At 42.0% G+C, this 19,975-nt stretch overlaps 1 protein-coding gene across 2 annotated transcripts; it reads left to right on the forward strand.

Annotated features, from left to right (window-relative positions):
- Window positions 1-3,818: 3,818 nt before the first annotated feature.
- On the forward strand, window positions 3,819-19,495 carry cog2 (component of oligomeric golgi complex 2). 2 transcript variants are annotated; one of them, XM_080740382.1, is made up of 18 exons: window positions 3,819-3,901; window positions 4,651-4,812; window positions 5,367-5,432; window positions 5,515-5,595; window positions 5,707-5,810; window positions 6,244-6,352; window positions 7,058-7,237; window positions 7,683-7,807; window positions 8,615-8,741; window positions 9,035-9,174; window positions 10,253-10,314; window positions 10,549-10,700; window positions 12,126-12,311; window positions 13,659-13,731; window positions 14,223-14,365; window positions 15,996-16,135; window positions 17,514-17,697; window positions 18,325-19,495. In XM_080740382.1, exons 1-18 carry the CDS (start codon window positions 3,845-3,847, stop codon window positions 18,421-18,423), a joined length of 2,190 nt encoding a protein of 729 aa, XP_080596508.1. In that variant the 5' UTR covers window positions 3,819-3,844; the 3' UTR covers window positions 18,424-19,495. The 2 variants fall into 2 exon arrangements, with proteins under 2 accessions (XP_080596508.1, XP_080596509.1); XM_080740383.1 differs by lacking the exons at window positions 15,996-16,135; window positions 17,514-17,697; window positions 18,325-19,495 and adding an exon at window positions 15,048-15,455.
- Window positions 19,496-19,975: the final 480 nt, after the last annotated feature.

Here is a 19,975-nt window from a genome sequence, read left to right on the forward strand (position 1 = left end):
AAGCACTAAACAGATGTTAGGCTTTTATGTGTTTTGCCAAGTCCTGGAAAAGATGCCCTGTGATTGGCCAGTACAGTCACTTTGATTGGCTCTTGTGAAGAATGCGTGCTCACCCCAAAACATTATTTATGAGATTGTGGTGGCTTAGTGTGGGACAACCAAGGCACGGATGTGCTTGTAATGACAACTAGTAACACATTCATGAAAAAATAAAACACTTTTGACCACAACAATTAGTGTAATAGCATAGGCTTATAGGCTCCACTCTATGCCATGGGTTCTGCTGGGGAACCTGGACAACAGGGGCATTTCTGCCTAATAGATCCCATGGACAGTCTTTTGGGATCAATATAAGTAGGACATTGAGGCTAGAAGTGATTTAGGGAGGAGTTGTCCTTTAAAGGAGTAGTTCACCCCTTTTTTCTATTTTTCTATTGATTACTCACGCCATGGAGACTTGAGTTAAATTATATTTTTAGTTTTTTGTCGTATTCCTTGTTGTATTCCATTGCCCTGATGGTTTCCTCATCCATGCATTTGGGTCCCCATCCGGAATCAATGGGGGTAAATTTACTATAATCACATTTTTGTCTTAGGAACGCGACAAATACAAAAAAATATTATTAAACTCAAGTCTCTATATGGCATAAGTAATCAATAGAAAAAAAGTAATTTTCTCCTTTAAGCCTTTGTTGTTTTTGTTCCGGATGCAAATCACCTGAGCCAAGCTTTGCAGGGCACACTGTGATTGACCAGCGGGACGCTTGGTGAAATTAACTCATAAATAGCACCACTCACTTCACACTAGGTGTGATTTTTCTTTTTCATAAGACTACTAGCCATAGTGTCGATGCAGTGAGGAAAATATGAGCAAAGCCATGCAGGCTATCTTTCTTGCCATGGGTTATCTTATCCTTTTATAAACAAGCCTTAATTAGCATAATTTTGTATGTAGGAACTGGATTTTTTGCAAACTATTAATAAAGTATTCAATCAATGAGCATGCATACACGCACGCACGCACGCACGCACGCACGCACACACGTACGCACACACACACACACACACACACACACACACACACACACACACACACACACACACACACACACACACACACACACACACACACACACACACACACACACACACCTTCTACTAGAGACCGGATTTGACGTCAGGCTCCTCTCCCCTAGCTTTTGATAGGTGTGTTCCTTCGGCAAATATAGAATATCCAGTGTTAGAAAGGGAAATCTAAGACTTCCGGTTTGATTCAATCGCCTTCAAAATAAAATGCTAGTAATTAATGCCATTGAAAAACAACGAATTTGCTAATTATATGCTCATCAAAAATATCAATTAAGCATTTAAACAAAGCCATACAAAAAATGTGTTTATGTGTAAAAAAAGTTTTAATTAAAAAATATCTAAATCGATAAATGCTGTTCACTGGAGTTCACATAGCCTTTAGAAATTGGATATGGGCAGGAGATGGCTCGTCATGTCAGCACTTTGGACCTCCTCTAACACACCACACTCTCCACTAAGGTGTAAATAAAATATTTGCTGGCCGTCCAGTGTGGCCAGACATTTTCAGACTCTAGTGGGCACTGGACAGCACAGCAGACGGGTCTTTGTGTCTGCACTTTTGACACACGCACGCCTTCGGGGAGACCTCCTCTAACACACCACAATCTCCGCTAAGCCAGAGATGTGTAAACAAAAATATTTGCTGGCCATCCAGTGTGGCCAGACGTCTAAAAGGTACCATTTTCAGACTCTAGTGGAGGCTGGACAGGAGACGGCTCTTCGTGTGAGGCGTAAAAAAAAACGAATTGCTGACTCACATACAGTATAAACGTATACCGGTTGCCCATGTAGATGTATAGGGATAACATGTGTGGATTAGACACCAGACAGGATTATTGATGCCAGAAAATGAAAACAACCTGCAAAAAATGTTAACCTGTGATGATGGCAGGACAGAGTTTTAACAAACCTTGGTAGGAAATAGAAGTGAATATAAATTCCATCAGCTCAAAGTTGTAGCCTGCTGTTTTATTGAATGCATTCGCCATGTGCCATTTCTGGTCTTTACACGTGTACAATGACACATATGGTGACTTGCCAAAAAATACAAATACTGGACACAGCATAATAGTTTTTGTGGTACAGACAGGAGAGATTGAATGTTTTGGGAATTCCTGTGCCAGATCAGTAAAGTCTGTGGGCTGTGATTTACTTTATAGGTAGCTTTCTTCCAACATTGGTCAAGTTGAGGAGGAAATGCTTGTTCAACTGTGTCCAAGATGCCTTTTTGTGAAACTTAAGTGGCTGCACTATGAGTTGTGACACATTCATTCTAGATGGTACAGCCTGGTCACCACATTGAGTACAAATATAGCAAACAAGACTTCAAGGCAAAGCAGATCATTTCCAAGGAAAGGAGCACCATTTCTTCCACAAAGCTGTTTAACCCACTTACTGCCAGGGGCCACAAGGTGCCGCTAGAGTGCCAGACATTTCTACATAGGCCTTCGCTCTAACTTCTGGGTACACAGGCTTGGGCTTTCACTGCAAACACTGTTATGAACGAAGACCGGAGGAAGTGAGCTAACAGTTAGCTATTGGCTTCTTTATTTTTTAGAAGCCCGATCTGAAGCTATTTAAGCCGCAAAAAAACTTTGTCGCTGCCCTGGGAACACAGTTCAGAGAAAAAGGTGTAACGCCGCGCGGTGCGGCCGATGTTACCCGATTGCGGGCCGATGTAAACAGAATCGCGGCCCGGGGCATGGATGGACATTTAGACCGGGGCTTCGTTGAGGCCTCCGATTAATTAATTCATTTTATTAAAAATCCCGGACTAGATCGGGATAGGCACCCCGGAATACGTCGCGCCACCGACAGTATAGATTGAGTTTTTTTGGGGGGGCATGTGGACAGTCATAGTATCCATATTATTTATTCAACTATAAAAAATGTAAACAAATATCATCATGAGAGTTTGATCGGCAGGTAATTGTACAGGTGGGCAATATAGAGCCATATAGGGACATCTGGGTACCTTGATGTAAAACACTGAGGATTGTTAGATTGAGCGTGTTCTGTGTTCTTTAGTGATAGGCCTCTTTGGTACCTCCAGGCTATACTGTACAGTGGCCAATGTGAAAAGGGTGGTATGTCTTCCTCGCCTTCCATGGCAATGTGGTGTGGCAGAGAAGGTCTCCCTGGCCTGAAAGTGCAGACACGAGCGGTCTCCTGTCCAGCGCGGCGCCCACTAGAGTCTTGAAATGGCACGTCTTTGATGTCTGGCCGCACTGGACAGCCAGCAAATATTTTGTTACCTCTCTGGCTTAGCGAAGAGTGTGGTGTGTTAGAGGAGGTCTTCCTGAATGGGTGCGTGTGTCCAAAGTGCCGACACGAAGAGCCGTCTCCTGTCCAGTGTCCAATTTGTAAAGGCTATGCACTCCAGTGAACAGTATTTATCTATGTACCGGTATATTATTTTGTTATTAAAACTTTATTTTTACACAGAGACATACTTTTCGTTGTATAGCTTTAATTAAATGCTTAATTTATATTTTTAATGTGCATATCATATACAAATTAATCGTTTATTCAATGGCTTCAGGGGTACTCTTATTCTGAAGAGATCGACCACCAAAAGTCTTATATTTGCTAGCCTAGATTTGCTCACAGAACAAAGCTTCATTTGATCCTGTTGCCATGTTTGCGGAAGCCCAGTTAGACAGCTCCTCCTCCTCCTCCTGTAGTAGCAGCTAGCAGCTAGCGAACAGCTGCTCCGTTTACCCGTCTGTTTGACAGCTTATTATTATCATCCAATATGAATCTGCCAAAAGGACCGGATTCTTTGTGCTTCGACAAAGACGTTTTTATGAAGGTGAGACCTATTAAACTGTTATTCCAGCACAGTAGCAGGCAGCAAGCACCGATGTTAGCAAGTGCTGACGTTACTAAGCAGTCCTGCTTGTCGAAATGCTAATAAACATGCAGACTACTCTTATAGAAATGTAGTTAATGTCTACAGTTTTGACAGACGTTAGTTGACATGTTAAGTTTAGTCGGTCGAGCTGTGGACAGTCACTGTCTGTCTGCCTAGTGCCTACCTTTCTACAGTACTGGTAGTACAGGTCAGGACCCTTTGGATGTCTCTTTCTTGTCTTATGAGAGACATCAGGGTCTACACAGCACATCACCCCAGTGTTCATTTATCTCTGAGATGGCACACATGAAACCAAATTGACTCCTACTGTGCAGTCTTTCTAATGTTTTATTCTGTCTGTCTATAATGTTACACATGCCTCAGCTAAACTGCATTTCTAATGTTCCCAGTCTGTACATCCCGGAGCTCTGTGTGGGTGCCTGTCCATGTTATTTCCTCCTGTGTCAGTCTGTCCATGTACCTGTCAAACGTGATATGCCCCATATTAACCATTTAAAGCCTATATACTTTGTTGTTTGTCAATAGTGTAAATCTACCTACTTTGGGGAATTGTTTGTCTACTTTTGCCTATTATGATATACCCAGGATAGGGACCTTAGGTCCATGTGGTTAAGTCATACAAGCCAGCTAATACCTGCCTAAGTTGTGGCGTTGTCCCACTGTCTCTGTATGTTGCTGGCGTCCAGGATGACTTTGACGTGGACCAGTTTGTGGCAGAGTGTCGGAAGCAGGTCCAGCTGGAGGAGATGAGAGAGGACCTGGAGCTCTACTATAAGCTCCTGAAGACAGCCATGGTGGAGCTCATCAACAAGGACTATGCTGACTTTGTCAACCTCTCCACCAACCTGGTAAGTGGTTATTGTGGTGGCAGTCCCATTGATTGTAGTCCTTGCTTTACACTCTGTAGACCACACTGTCATTCTGACAGAGTATGAGGCAATATTAGGTCAACTTACAGGATGCACCATTTGCTCACTATACTCAAAGCCCTCAGCCAATAAAATAGTGGGAATTATGCCTTGCCTATGTGGCCAACGGACTATGGCAGCCAACATATTAACCACTGTCATTTGCTGGGTAATCTGCTGCATTGGTGGCAATTATGGTTATGGGGAGGGAGTGAGCATCAAGAGAGTTGATAGATGTTTCAACAAATCTGGGGACTTTTTAGGCTGGGGAGCCAAAAGTTTACAGTTGCTTAGATTCGGGCAGGGGAAAAAAAAACATCATGGATGACCGGCGTGTGCTCTTATTTATCGATTTATGACAACACTTTGCAAGTTCACCGTGCACAGTTTTGCACCAACAGCAATAAACAAACGGAGCTGAGAACCATGCAGACTTAATACTTTTCTTTCATATGTAATCCAAAATCGCCCCTCCATCTGCATTGTTTTCTCAGGTTGGGATGGACAAAGTCCTCAACCAGCTGTCGGTACCCCTTGGACAGTTACGAGAGGAAGTGCTGGTATGTATCCTGTGTGGGTTTACTTGCCTTTCCTCTCAGGTGCCACATTGTGTACACATCAATTGGTCATCTTCTGTTGCAGAGCCTGCGTACTTGTGTGAGTGAGGTGATACAGGCCATAGACAGTCAGCTGTCTAAACAGGAAGACCTGCAAGAGAAGAAGGTTCGGGTCCATATTGTCATCAGTATATCTTTGAATGTGTCCTCCGGCTTGAAGCAAGCATCTGTTATTCTTATCAAGTGTTACACTATTCATTTTCTCCCTGTCCTCCAGGTGTGTGTGCTCAGGCTGATCCAGGTGGTGCGGTCAGTGGAGAAGATTGAAAAGATACTGCATTCGCAGAACTCCAAGGAGTCCAACTCTCTGGAGATCAGCAGGTAGATGGCTGAGCTGGCTGAACAGGACGCAAGCCTAGGTGGTCACTTGGAAGATCACTGATGAAGCTGAATATATGGGCAACTGCCAGATACAAAGCTAATGACTACCATCCATTTTCAGTGGAAGTCTTAAAAGTGAAAGGTTTTCAAAGCCAGAAATGTGTTCAAATGTTTCCCCTCATCCAGTGCAGAATATTTACTGCTGCTTGTTTTATGGTTTTTTGTTTGTTTCTTTTTTTTTTGCATGTTCATTAAGTTTTAACACATTGTAAGGCATCTTCTTGCACTAGGGCTAAGACATTTTACAAAGACTCTGTCTCTGAGCATACCAGAATCTGAGTGGTTTGATCAGTGCAGTAACATTCAATTTTGTGTGTGTGTGTGTGTGTGCGTGTGCGTGTGTGTGTGTGCGTGCGCATGTGCGTTTGTGCAGTCCTTTGTTGGCAGGTCAGATCCTGGAGAGGATAGCTACAGAATTTAATCAGCTTCAATTCCATGCTGTACAGAGCAAGGGCATGCCCCTTCTGGACAAAGTCAGACCAGTAAGTGTGTTTGTTATTCAGTCAAGCAACCAACCAATCAATCAGTCAGTTCACCATCCATCCATCTCTCCATCTGTGGATAATGGTCAGGTTTACATAAAAAATCGAACCTCTGTTCGAAGTGGAGCTGTGTGTGTGTGTGTGTGTGTGTGTGTGTGGGTGTGGGTGTCTGGCCTGGCCTGAACAACAGCGCCCTCGTGTGGTCACAAAAGGTCCTGTAGGCTACAGACAGACAGACAGACAGACAGACAGACAGACAGACACGCAGACATACCCACACACACGGCCACGTATAGGGAGCTTGTGTTCCACACAGCTCCAAAAAGGAGCCTCTACAGTTTCCGTTTGGTCTATTACAACTGATTGTTTAAATTAAATTCATGCATTTTGGACTAACAATAAAGACCACTCCTGCTGGTTTCACACTGAGTTGTACAAGTACTGTATATATCAACCACCTTTTAATACTCCATTCACCCTATTTTAGTGCATTCCATGCTGATATCATAAAGCTCAAAGTATCTTAACAGTACATCTGAAAGCGACTACACTGTATAAAATCAGTAAGGGCTCAATGCTTGCACCTGGATTCACTGTTTTTACCTGCTTAAAGGAATGACTAGGCGCTAGTAGCACCCTGGTTTTAGCATTACTATGGATTAAGAGACCTCTGTGTCAGTGTCTGATGGTTCTGTCCTGTTCCAGCGTATCGCAGGCATCACCTCCATGCTGCAGCAGTCCCTGGAGGGGCTGCTGATCGAGGGGCTGCAGACATCCAATGTGGACATTGTGCGTCACTGCCTGAGGACATACGCCACCATAGACAAAACCAGGGATGCAGAGGCCTTGGTGGGACAGGTGTTGGTCAAGCCTTACATGGACCAGGTAAACGTTGCATGCATTTTCTTTATTGTTGAGGCAAAGTTTGAGCCCTTTGTCGTTTGGTGGGGAATATATAATAGTAGAGATTTACTGTCATCGACATCTACAGTACATGCAGTCCCAGGTATGAGAAAGAACATGTATATTTAAAAAGCCTTTATTTTTTGTAGCTACATAATTTGAAAGGATGCCAACATGTTAAGACCATACAGTTGGTTTTCATCAGGGCAGTCCACTGCGTAGCCAGGGCACTAATGAGCAGGCAGTGTTTCTCTTGTGCTTCTCTGCTTTAGGAAATAACTGCAAATCACCAAACACTGATTGATCCATCATTTATATGTGTTTGTCTATTTTGGATCAATATGGTAGGTGCAGGTTCAAGGACCTCCTCTCCTGTCGTGGAGTCTTGTTTCATCTGTTCTTTTCCTTTCTGTTCTGGTATCGGTAGGTGATTGTGGAAGAGCTGGTGAAGTCCAGCCCCAATGGTCTTCAGCTGATGTATTCTAGACTGCTGGAGTTTGTTCCTCACCACTGTCGACTGCTTAGAGAGGTGACCGGAGGGGCCATATCCAGGTACTTTAAATGTTTTATCTTTTTACATGAGCAGATCTGGAGTGTCAAAGAGGTGGTGCCATAGTTTTGTACTTTTTCTGGTTTTCATGTGTCTAGGAGGTTGACAGTACTTCATTAGACCCCCTGGTGTGGTTGTTATGAGCAATTATGCATTCTCTTTTTATTTGGGTTTTTAGCTGGAGGATGCCACCTGCTGGGTCAGACGTGCCGTTCCAAAAACACCCATACTTATTACATCATAGAATCAACCCCTCCCCTAACTACCATTCACCCAACACATGTGGGTGTGGCTAACTTCAGCTGGGTCACCACCCTCCATGACAACCACGCATACCAATGAACTAGTGGGTGTGGCCACATAAAAACATAATTTTAACTCTTTCTGTACACTTTTTTGGAAAAATTCTTCCTCCTAGTATAATCATAATAGTAGTTAATCATGTTTTATAGAGGGGAAAATCATGGCACCCCATCTTTAACAATGATAAAGCACCAAATATGAAAATAGTGCTTATTTGACAAAATATGCACTCTATATGAATATTTTTAACTGTTTCACTTGTAAAGTGCCTCCTCTTAGTTTTGTAGAGATCTGTCTTGTTGTTTCTCAGAACGTGTTGGCTTCTCACCATCCTTTCTACACAATTTCACAAATCATTTTTGCAATGTCGCATATTGACTTTATTATTCTCATAAAGAGATGGGCATATTCCGACTACTTCTGTGCAGACGTCACATAGCGGCTTAATGCAGATATATGCCCTCTGAAGCTATATGCTCCTGTGTTGATGTCCCCTCTTCCCACAGTGACAAAGCCGACATCGTTCCTGGCTATGATTTCCTGGTCAACTCTGTGTGGCCGGAGATCATTCGAGGGATAGAGGAGAGGATGAGTTATCTCTTCAACGCTGGTAACCCTGACATATTCTATGAGGTACTGCCACACAGTATGTGTGTCTATTGTGTTTTGTGATTTTTTCCCCTCATATATAATATGTTGTAACCCCATTTGTGTATATGTGTGCACACTAGTGCATACGGTATGTCAGCATAATATTAAACCATCATAGCCAACTATTGTGTGTGTGTGTGTGTGTGTGTGTGTGTGTGTGTGTGTGTGTGTGTGTGTGTGTGTGTGTGTGTGTGTGTGTGTGTGTGTGTGTGTGTGTGTGTGTGTGTGTGTGTGTGTGTGTGTGTGTGTGTGTGTGTGTGTGTGTGTGTTGGCAGCGGTACAATGTGACCATGGAGTTTGTGCGGAGGTATGAACGGCAGTGCAGTTCCCAGGCCAGTGTCAAGAGGCTGAGAGTTCACCCTTCTTATACAAGGTTCCACAACCATTGGAACCTAACTGTCTACTTTCAGCTACGGTGGGCATTTCACTTTTATATTTCTAACACCACACACTACATTGTGCTCTTCATCCTTGTTTATATACATAGCGCGTGTGTGCGCACACACACACACACACACACACACACACACACACACACACACACACACACACACACACACACACACACCAATCACACTAATTGCAAAATCTTCATACATTAGATGTTGTTACTATTGTTTTTGCACTTTTTAATATTACAATGTTCAATGGTGTTTCAGTAACAGTGAAAACATTTAAGAGGCAAATACCGAACTATGCCACTAGAGGCCGCCATTAGTGGGTCATGGCATGCCAGGCTGTTGTTTTAGAAAGCACAGGGCATCTGGACACTTGTCTTTTACTGTTTGCCAAAACCCCACCACCACAATCCCAGTCAATACACACACACACACACACACACACACACACACACACACACACACACACACACACACACACACACACACACACACTCATTCTGATGGACGCGGCCACCTGTGCATACACCAACTTGCGTCATGACGAAGGTAAGTTCCCTGCATTACACAATACAAGCACAAACATCCTGCACAGGACAGTATCTTCCTGTAAGGTACGTGATTATTAGCACAGATAGTGCTTTTCCATGACATGAGGTAGTGTTTACAGTTCACAATGGGTACAGCAATAACCCCGGTCACTGTTATAGAAACATCATTGGTTGCTTAGCTTTCCTGACTTAATTATTTTCTGTCTTTATTTCTTTCTTGATCATTTTTACACTCTCCTCATCTCTCTCTTTCTCCCCCTGATTCTCCCTCTCTAAACCTTCTACCCTCGCTCCATGTCCTCCTTCTCCCCTTGAAATTCTCTCTCTCTTGCTCGCTAGAATGTGGGAGGACCGAGAATATATTTTGTGTCCGGGAGGTCTGATTTAATTGTGAAATGTAAAATATCTTGTTGTTTTTAAGGAAAAGTGCCTGGAGCATTTATTTATTTATTCCTACTTTACTATACTGAGATTGTATAGTGTGTGAAGACACAGGTTTTGTTGAATTAAAGGTATTTTATACGTCTCTCCTTCATTCTTTCAGATACAAGGAGATAGCTGGGAGTCTAGAGAATGCTGTTAGTGATGGACTAGTGGCAGCACCAGGTAATCATTTCCAATCTGCCTCAGTGGTATTCAAACTTTATTGGGTACCGTGCCAAAACATATTTTTGGCACAGTTAATTAAACGATTCTATTATTTATTTTCCATCTGCCTGTGGGGTGCAATTCCTTTGCACCCCACTAGGGGCCCCCACCTTACAGTTTGAATACCAATGTAGTCACACACCAGCACCTGCTTTAACTCATACACATGTGTCCGTTGATCTGTCCATCCAGCGGACAGCGCGTACCACCTCCAGGTGTCCCAGGCTTTGTGGTCTTGTCTCGTGAGGTGTTGGTCAGATAAAATCTACCTCTCACAGCTGTCCCACCGCTTCTGGAAGCTCACTCTGCAGCTCTACTCGCGATACGCCATCTTCCTCAACGAGGTAATCTACAAGTGTAATACATTTTTGATATGCACGGTACCTTTCATGTGCAGACTGCAGCTCCAAGTGCCAACAAGCAGCACCAGGAACCATACAAATAGTCAGTGTAAGGACAACACGGCGTGATGCGACGTCACATGATCCATGCCCAAGCCAAGCCTCACGTTTACCACGTATTGCCTGTTTACATGGAGACGCGAGGTGGAGCGTTTTCAAAGATTTCCAATCTGGAAGGGGCTTTCACTTTGTTGTGTTTTCAATCCCCGAAAATGCTGTTGCCGGCACATTGTATGTAGCCGTTTTCTCTAGAGACCGTTGTTTTCTAAACAACGTTGTTTTCTCCAGGTTAGCATTTGCAACATAGCTTGATGGTAGGGGTGTAACGATACATTTTAACAACGATGCAATACGCATCACGATACATGGTTGACGATACGATACATGGACGGTATTGGTTGGTTCATGGTGATACGATACGATTCGATTCAATGATTTAAAATCTATATAGTAACTATTTAGCAAAGAAATTAAATCTGTGTGAAACGTGTCAATAGTGCATGTTTTTAAGGGAAAAATCTATTATTATGGATATAAATAAGTAAACACTGTGATTCTCTAGCACATACATGGACATTATATTTCAACACATATGGATAAACCACTCCTTGACATATGCATAGCTATATGGAATGTAAAAGTAATTAAACCCCTCTTTTTAATTTTCCTTCTTAAAATGGCTAAATACAAGGTACACATACTAGTTTCCATACAATCAATTATTTGCATTTTAAAACGATACCAATACGATACAAAGCCAACATTGCCTGGTTAAAACCAGACCGAACACAACAACACCCCCTAGCGGTGTTGTAGTACGGTCTGGCCCCGATCCATTTAGATTCTATTTCCTCAAACAGCTTTTAGGGTTGGCCAATCGGGGTTGTATGCTTGGGGCACATGGTTTATGTAGGCTTGGGGCACGTGGTTTGGAGCAAACCCCAGAAATGAAAACGAAAAAAAAAATCTCTTCCCAAAACGAAGTGTGTGATAGAGGCTGGCAACGCCAGGCAAAAGCCAACACGGTACGATATATGCTTTTGCATATCGATATAGTAGATCATTGCAAATTAAAATCGATTTTTCGATTCAGTTACTATATCGTTACACCCCTACTTGATGGCCATGTTTGACACATTGGGTTGCTTCTGCAACAGGTTCTCTCACAGTGACATGGTGGCATTTTAGCTTGTGCTGATAGAGCAGCTACTGGCACATCACCACTTAGGTTCATCAGATATCAGCCCTTGAGCTTATTGGCTTATCATCCTCTTGGTGCATTTATCACTCCCCTTACCCAGGGCAAATAAAGGCTGGGTATGTGATATTATGCAACACTTTTCTTCATCCTGACTGGTGTCCTGACAGGTGCTGACAAAGACTCCAACCCCTGATGTGCCCAAGGAGCCAACTAGGCCTCTGCCCAGCTCCGCCTCTTCCACCTCCAGCCGAACCTCATTGGACGAGGCCGGCAGCGAAAGTGGAAGTCCCGCCTCCCTCTCTACCAAACAGCTGGTCTACATCGCAGCTGATATCCAAAAACTGCAGGAGCAGGTCAGCACGCACGCAACATACTAGGGCTGTCCAGTGATGTTACTAGGTTTTCAATGTAATGGGTCCCAGGACCCACAGGTGGTCATTCAAATGGGTCCCAGAAAAGTTTTATGAGTCCTCAATATAAAGTTTACGCGTGCAAAATGGCGTCGGACGTCGGTGGAATCAAAACATTGCCGTTTCTATCGCCTGTTTAATACTTTCTATGTGGATTGTATTTGTGTTAACGTAGGGTAAAGTAGGATGCTTTCACCCATGAACAATGGTGGTGTCTGTGGATTTTTTTTTTCTTTTACCGCTACGCGGTAAATTATTTTAACATTGACTCCAATGGAGGCGCATCCCCGGAACCCCAGGACCATGACACAAATGAGTCCCTGGGTGACTTGAATGAGTTTTTGATGCGGGATGCACACGTAATGACATCACTGGCTGTCACAATTATTACATAATCGTCTAATCGCAATTATTTTACATAATCGCGATTATTTTTCATAATCGTCATAATTGTGAATGTTGAAAATGTTTCATATATATTTTTTTAAATGTAAAAAATAGCGGAAATAGCAGATCTACAAGCCCACAACGCGTCGCATCGCGACGCGTTGTGAGCTTGTAGATCGGCTATTTCCACTATCAATGTTATTTTTTAAGTAGAAAGTTGTCAAATATGTCCATAATTTCTTTGTATGTTTAGGTTATTTGTCGTATCTGCCATGTGCAACTTTGAAGCCTAAAAGCCAAACAGAAATGTACCGTAATTATCAACGACAAAAACACAATTAAATCGTTAATCGCAATTATTTGAGTGACAATTAATCGTCATGTAAAATGTCATATCGTGACAGCCCTACAACATACACACTCATGTTACGTGACATCCAAGTTTCACTGTAAAGTATTTACTGTTAAGTATTCCGGTATTTTGTCAGGGGCTGTCAGGTGTTTTCGGCATGTGTTTGTGATAGTAAAGTTGAGTCCCAGCCTCCACGATGGGGGGCAGGAACTTCCTGCACGGATGACCACATTAGAGTGCTTTCTTTAATCTAAACCAGTGGTTCTCAAACTTTTTTAGACCGTGACCCCCAAAATAAACATATATGAACTGGGGACCCCCAGCCTGACAAGCACTTGGAATTGTAGGTATTACATTTAATGTGGCTTGGTTCCACAGATAAATATTGTGAAAATAGAAGATCTACATGCTCACAACGCCCTACCCCAAGTTTGAGAACCACTGATCTAAACTGATCATAAATGACATGTATTCTATTTCTGTCCCATTTGATAGCAGTTTCTTTGACAATTCGATACGGGCCTGACTGTGTGCCTGTTGCTCTCTGTTAGATCCCAGTGTTGTCAGAGATGATCAGACAGAGGCTAGAGGCCATAAGCTTTAAAAACCTCACCATCGTGGAAGGTAAGACAACCCCACACACACGTGAAAATAGGGCTGTCACAATTATTACATAATCGTCTAATCGCAATTATTTGACATAATCGCAATTATTTTGTCATAATCGTCATAATCGTGAATGTTAAAAAATGTTCATACATTTGCAAACATTTTCTGAAATAGTGGAAATAGCAGATCTACAAGCTCACAAAGCGTCGCACCGCGACGCGTTGTGAGCTTGTAGATCGGCTATTCCCACTATCAATGTTCTTCTTTAAGTATAAAGTTGTCAAATATGTCAGTAATTTCTTTGTATATTTAGGTTATGTGTCATATCTACCATGTGCAACTTCAAAGCCTAAAAGCCAAACAGAAATGTCATTGTCAAAGACAAAAACACAATTAAATCGTTAATCGCAATTATTTGAGTGACAATTAATCGTCATGTAAAATGTCATAATCGTGACAGCCCTAGTTATGACAGGCCTGAATGTTTGCTCGCTCGCCCTTCCCAGATGCTCTGTCAGACTCTAGAGCTTGTCTGTCAGGCAGCATTCCTACTCTTAACGCCAGGATGACCCAGCATCTGACCGAGCGCTGCTGCCGCTTCCTGAAGAGTGCCTCTGAAGTACCACGCCTTTACCGCAGGACCAATAAGGTCAGTGTGTCATTAGAGAACTGCACAGATGTTTTACTGGCAAACATATTGTGTTGCGTTAACAAATTAATACACTTTCTTTGTTTACATTTAATTTGGTACACATAATGTTTTCTTTACTAAAATACACTTTTAAAATTTTACTTTTAAAGACAAAATGTATTTTGACACCATTATTTCATATTCTTCATTTATCAACAGTTACAATCAAAACCTCCACCGGCTGTCAGTCAGTCTGTCCGTCACACGTCACGTCACACTTTTGCCCTACTCATATCTCCACCACCGTTGCTCCTCCACCCCTCATTTCTCACATGGCCCTCCTCTAGCGCCACCATGAGGCCAATTCTTGCAAAACACATTTTTGGACACTGCTCCTACAGCATTTGCCCTAAAATCACGCAAAGCGGTACACAGTATCTCTAAAGTCATGTCATCAACATGGATCTGTCTCATTTCCCATATTCCCCCCTGATTGGCTACCATTGCCTTCGAAAGTTTGTGTATGCGACCTGACGGTCGCTTATCTCCCGATTTAGGGAGTCTTACTGGTATTCATAGATTACAGAGAGTTGGCATACCTGGACTGCTTTGCAGTGGTTTATATCATATCATATTTATATCCACAAGTTTCCCAGAGAGCTTACTGGGGAAAAATGTGTGCTCCACTTCCTCCACACAGCTGATTCAACAATGCACCAAGTAATCAACTTGCAGTGATTCAGATGTGACAGGCCTCCGACTCACAGCAGTCATAATGAAACGGCTGAGGAGCAGGAAGTGATGCCCACCTTTCACGCAAGGGCTCATGGGACACAGGAAACTTGTGGATACATTTCACTAACCCAACAGCATTTGAGAATACAACATTTCGCAAATGCACATTTAACAAAACCCAACTTTTCACAAAACTCTATTCAGAAAATACTACAACATTTGAATAAACAAAACATTTCACAAAACACATTTCACAAATCACAGTTCAGATCACGCAAAGGACAACACTAGGCCAAGTGAATTAGAAGTGCATTCAGTGGATGCTGTGATGCTGTTACACAGCTTCTAGTGATGTGTGGTGGCTCTTAATTAACACAGCTGTTGCTTGATGTCCCAGCATGAAGTGACTTCCTAATGAATGCTGCCCTGAACGTCTAGCGGTGCAACCCCCCCATTCCCCCCCCAATTGAGCCCTGTTTTGGGCATGACATAGGTGAAAAGCTGCAAAGAAATATATATATATCTTTTGTTTTAAATAGATGATTATTTTTGCACTAAATCATACATTTTGTATAAATACCCCTTAAATGCAGAATCAATGGGGGTACATTTACTATAATCAAATTATTGTCTTAAGTACAATACAAAAAAATATTATTGAACTCTCAAATCTCCATGGCGTGAGTAATCAATAGAAAAAAAAAACATTTTGGGGGTGAACTACTCCTTTAAGTTGATTAATTCAAGCTTCACTTATTCTCATTTTCAAACTGATATATTGTGTATTATTCTCAACGTCTTATGACGTCAATGGCAGTGAATATGTTAAGATTATCTTATTAATTGAAAAAGTAATCGAAAGAATAATCTATGTAGTTGCAGCCCTAACTGAGTCTACTTCCTCTCTGAACAGGAGGATCCGGTGCGTGCATCGGCGTACATGGACAACGCCTTGCGTCCATTACATCAGTTACTAACTGATTCAACGGGACTGGTTACTCCTTCCACAGCACAGGAATGGCTGCGAGTCACACTGTCGGACTGCACACAGAGGTGGGCCTGCACACAGTCACACTGTCAGACTGCACACAGAGGTGGGCCTGCACACAGCCGTAGACTCCGCACAAAGTTGCAAAAACATGTAACATCGCTGGACTCGGACCATTCTGGAACGCGCCCAAGTCGCGTTAGATTTTAACCATTATTGTATGCTTTAACCTTTGAAAAATAGCAGATATACAAGCTCACAGCGCGGCACCGAGTGCCGCGCTGCGAGCTTGTAGATCTGCTATTTTTGAAAAATCGTGAAAATGTGTGCAAGTCTTTGAATATCTTTGACCCGATCTTTGACCCGACTTCTAAATCCTTCCTCTAAATCAGTGCTTCTCAAACTTTTTCATGTCAAGGACCCCCAAAATTACAGGTATTTAGCCACGGACCCCCATCTCAAAATACGTTGTTCCAGGGACCCCCCAGAAGCAAATATTTCAGTTACAAATGTTCGCTTTTAAATAGATATATTCAAAGACATGATTTTTCAAAAATAGCAGATGTACAAGCTCGCAGCGCGGCACTCGGTGCCGCGCTGTGAGCTTGTATATCTGCTATTTTTCAATGGTTAAAGTAGTCAATAATCCTAGGCCTAAATGGGTTAACATGAAAGAAGATATCCTCACTTTTAGATGGCAGGAATTAGGCACACACATGGCCTATAATTCCATTCCAGAAACACTCCCCAGTTTAACACATAAGTTTAAACTTTAAAATGTTTGTTCTTTGTGCTGGATTATATTCCTTTGTAATGTAAAGACAATTAGTCTTCTTCTAGTGTGCGTGACCAGCGTTGATGAGTATCTACACCAAGGGTGGGCAACTTTGATGATGGCGAGGGCCACTATATTTCCACCTTCACTCCAGAGGGCCACATTGCATATTGCTACATCCTACTTTGTCATTCTAGTATCTCATACAAAAGAAGCAAAAATAGCAGATCTACAAGCTCAAAACGCATCGCACTGAGCTTGTAGATTGGCTATTTTTGCTTCTTTTGAATTGGAATCCTGAATTATTTTTTGTTCTTTTTTAATTGGAATCCTGAAATGTAACATTTTGATTTAATTTCAAACACATTTAGTTATATATTCATGTTGACTCTATGAACCTAAATACAAATACCTACATTGGACATAAAAAAGAAATACATTTGAATACTACTATTCTAGTCATTAAGCTACTAATATAGATAGAATTAAAGCAGGTCATGGTTGGAATTGTAACAGCTGAAATCAATAATATATTCAGTATTCCGGTATTAACCTGTGGGCCGCATTAAGTGAAGGTGAGGGCCGCATGTGGCCCCTGGGCCGCCAGTTGCCCATGTATGATCTACACACTCATGTCTTCTGCCCACACGCCCTTGCTGTTGGTACAGATACTATGAGACCATCTCGGACGTCCTGAGCTCGGTGAGGAAGATGGAGGAGAGCCTGAAGAGACTGAAGCAGGCCAGGAAGGGCGCTTCCACAGCCTCTACAGCAGGAAGTACAGGAGGACTCACAGATGACAGCAAGATCCGACTGCAGCTGGCCCTGGATGTGGAATATCTGGGAGAGCAGGTAATGCTATGTACACACATTACAGACACAGCCATGGCATGCATTCATATATGCTTGCATGTAGGAACGAACACAAATACACACACACACACACACACACACACACACACACACACACACACACACACACACACACACACACACACACACACACACACACCAATTTCCAAATGAACACAAAAAGCACATAATCATCCAGATTTATGGCTCTCCATACTTTTGACTAGTTACTTTACAAAATTAGTTTTTTCAAAGGTAATCCTTTACCATAGTTTTGAGTTACCCACTTAGAAGAACCATTCTTATGAAATATGCCTTTTGGTGAAGTGTTTTCTCTGACTGGCACTGAAAATGTACATGCGCAAAGTCATCACGTGGATATCTCCAATAATGACTGGCATCAAGCTCAGACAGCCATGATCCTATCTCAATAATTACGGCATATACTGTACTGTAGTTTGGGCCAATATCATTTTCAAAATGGTTCCAGTAGAAACCTTGATTCAGTTTGGTCAGACATGGCATTTGGTACCAATCAAAAGTTCAGAACTTCATCACTGGCGCTTATGTGTCGAGTTGTATTGATCTTGATGTCTCTCTTCAACGTCGCTGTCATCTGTGCCTCAGATCCAGAAGATGGGTCTCCAGCCAAATGATATCTCAATGTTCTCCACCCTGATGGAGCTGGTGCAGGGGGCTCGGGAGTTGGCCGAACACAACCCGTAGAATGCTGCTGGGCTTGTCAGAACCAAAACCCTGTCTACACGCCGAGCTCAGCTCTGCAAACTACTAGCCTACTACATCCGCCTCATGTTCGAGAACTCGGGCTAAACATGCAGTGTATTTGGTAAATACGTGTTCTATTTGTCTCTAGATCTGGTTAGGATGGTGCATGGCATTCCCTACCAACTTCCCATTAAATAATGAAATGAAAACACATTGGGTCTCATTTGGCTACTTTGCATAAGTTAGATTTTTAAGGCCAGACCCAGGCCAAAGTTATGATGATTCTTCAATATATCAAAAGCAATACAGATTTCTACTGTAGGCCTTCTGTTTTTAACATGCTTTGAAACAGTTGTTCCATGAATGCAAGAATAACGTCTGTAAATGGGGCCAACAGAAAGTTAGTGAGAACCTGTCAAGTTCTGCGATTGAAGTCTCTCTCACCTGACCAGCATTCGTTTTCTCTTTTTTGTGTGTGTAGGTTATACTGTCATACAATGGTGTCACACGGAAATGGCTGATCTACAAGCTTACAACAAGTTGCATCGTGACACGTTGTGAGCTTGCAGATCTGCTATCTTTGCTCAAAGAAATCCCATAATTTGTTATTTTATGAAAATGTATTGTTCTGTATAATTTATTAGTTAAATTACGGTAGTTTAACTGTTGCACCCCATGGTCTTACACTTGCATTGGGCGGAGATATATAGGAGTTTTTCATTTGGGTGATTTGAATAATCACATTGCAGATATTGTTGTTTAAACTAAATGATTAATGCAGGGCATTACATTTTTTGTTGGAGCTGGTACTGTTATTTAAGGGGAGCAAAGCATGTGGAGGTTATGTAGTAAGCTAACAGATGGTGGCTTCTCAGAATATGACTAATGATGCTTTGGGGTATTTCCTCTATGCACTATTTAGTGGAGATTAAATGCAAAAATCTCCAGTCTATCTCTACTACATTTTTCTAAAGAAAGAATGTCAAAGTCTGTTCTTCTGCAACACCAACCATATTTTTCTGTTATCTGGTGACGGATAAATTGTAAATAAAGTAGATAACTAGTGTGAATTATGTACATTTCTATGCAAATTAAAGTTGTAATATTATGGTATTAACATGAACTTGGTAATAAAATAATACTTTGAGTACAATATTTGCTTTGTGTTGAGGTCATTTCATATGACTGGTGGCACCAGTGTAACAAAACAAAAAGAAAAGTACATTGCGCTCGACTCCTCAGGCTTCAAGTATTTGGGTACAGGTTAATATTAAACTAATTTACCTGCACTCAAGTATACACCAATGTCCAACATTTAAATCATAGATAAACAAAAATGAACCAAACGCATTTTGATGTCCATTTGCAAATCACAACTGGCTGAGTTATGATTTGATCTTGATGTGAATAATGGTGTTATAAGGTAACGCAGTCCTTGAAATACTGCAAAACCTAAATGCCAAGACACTGTTATTCTGCCATACTGTAGTTTCAGATTCAATAGAATAGTTCTAAATGGATTCAGCATTGACTATAATTTAGTCAAATGCAA

Source organism: Nannobrachium achirus (assembly GCF_963921795.1).
Source record: "Nannobrachium achirus genome assembly, chromosome: 13".
NCBI lineage: Eukaryota > Metazoa > Chordata > Actinopteri > Myctophiformes > Myctophidae > Nannobrachium > Nannobrachium achirus.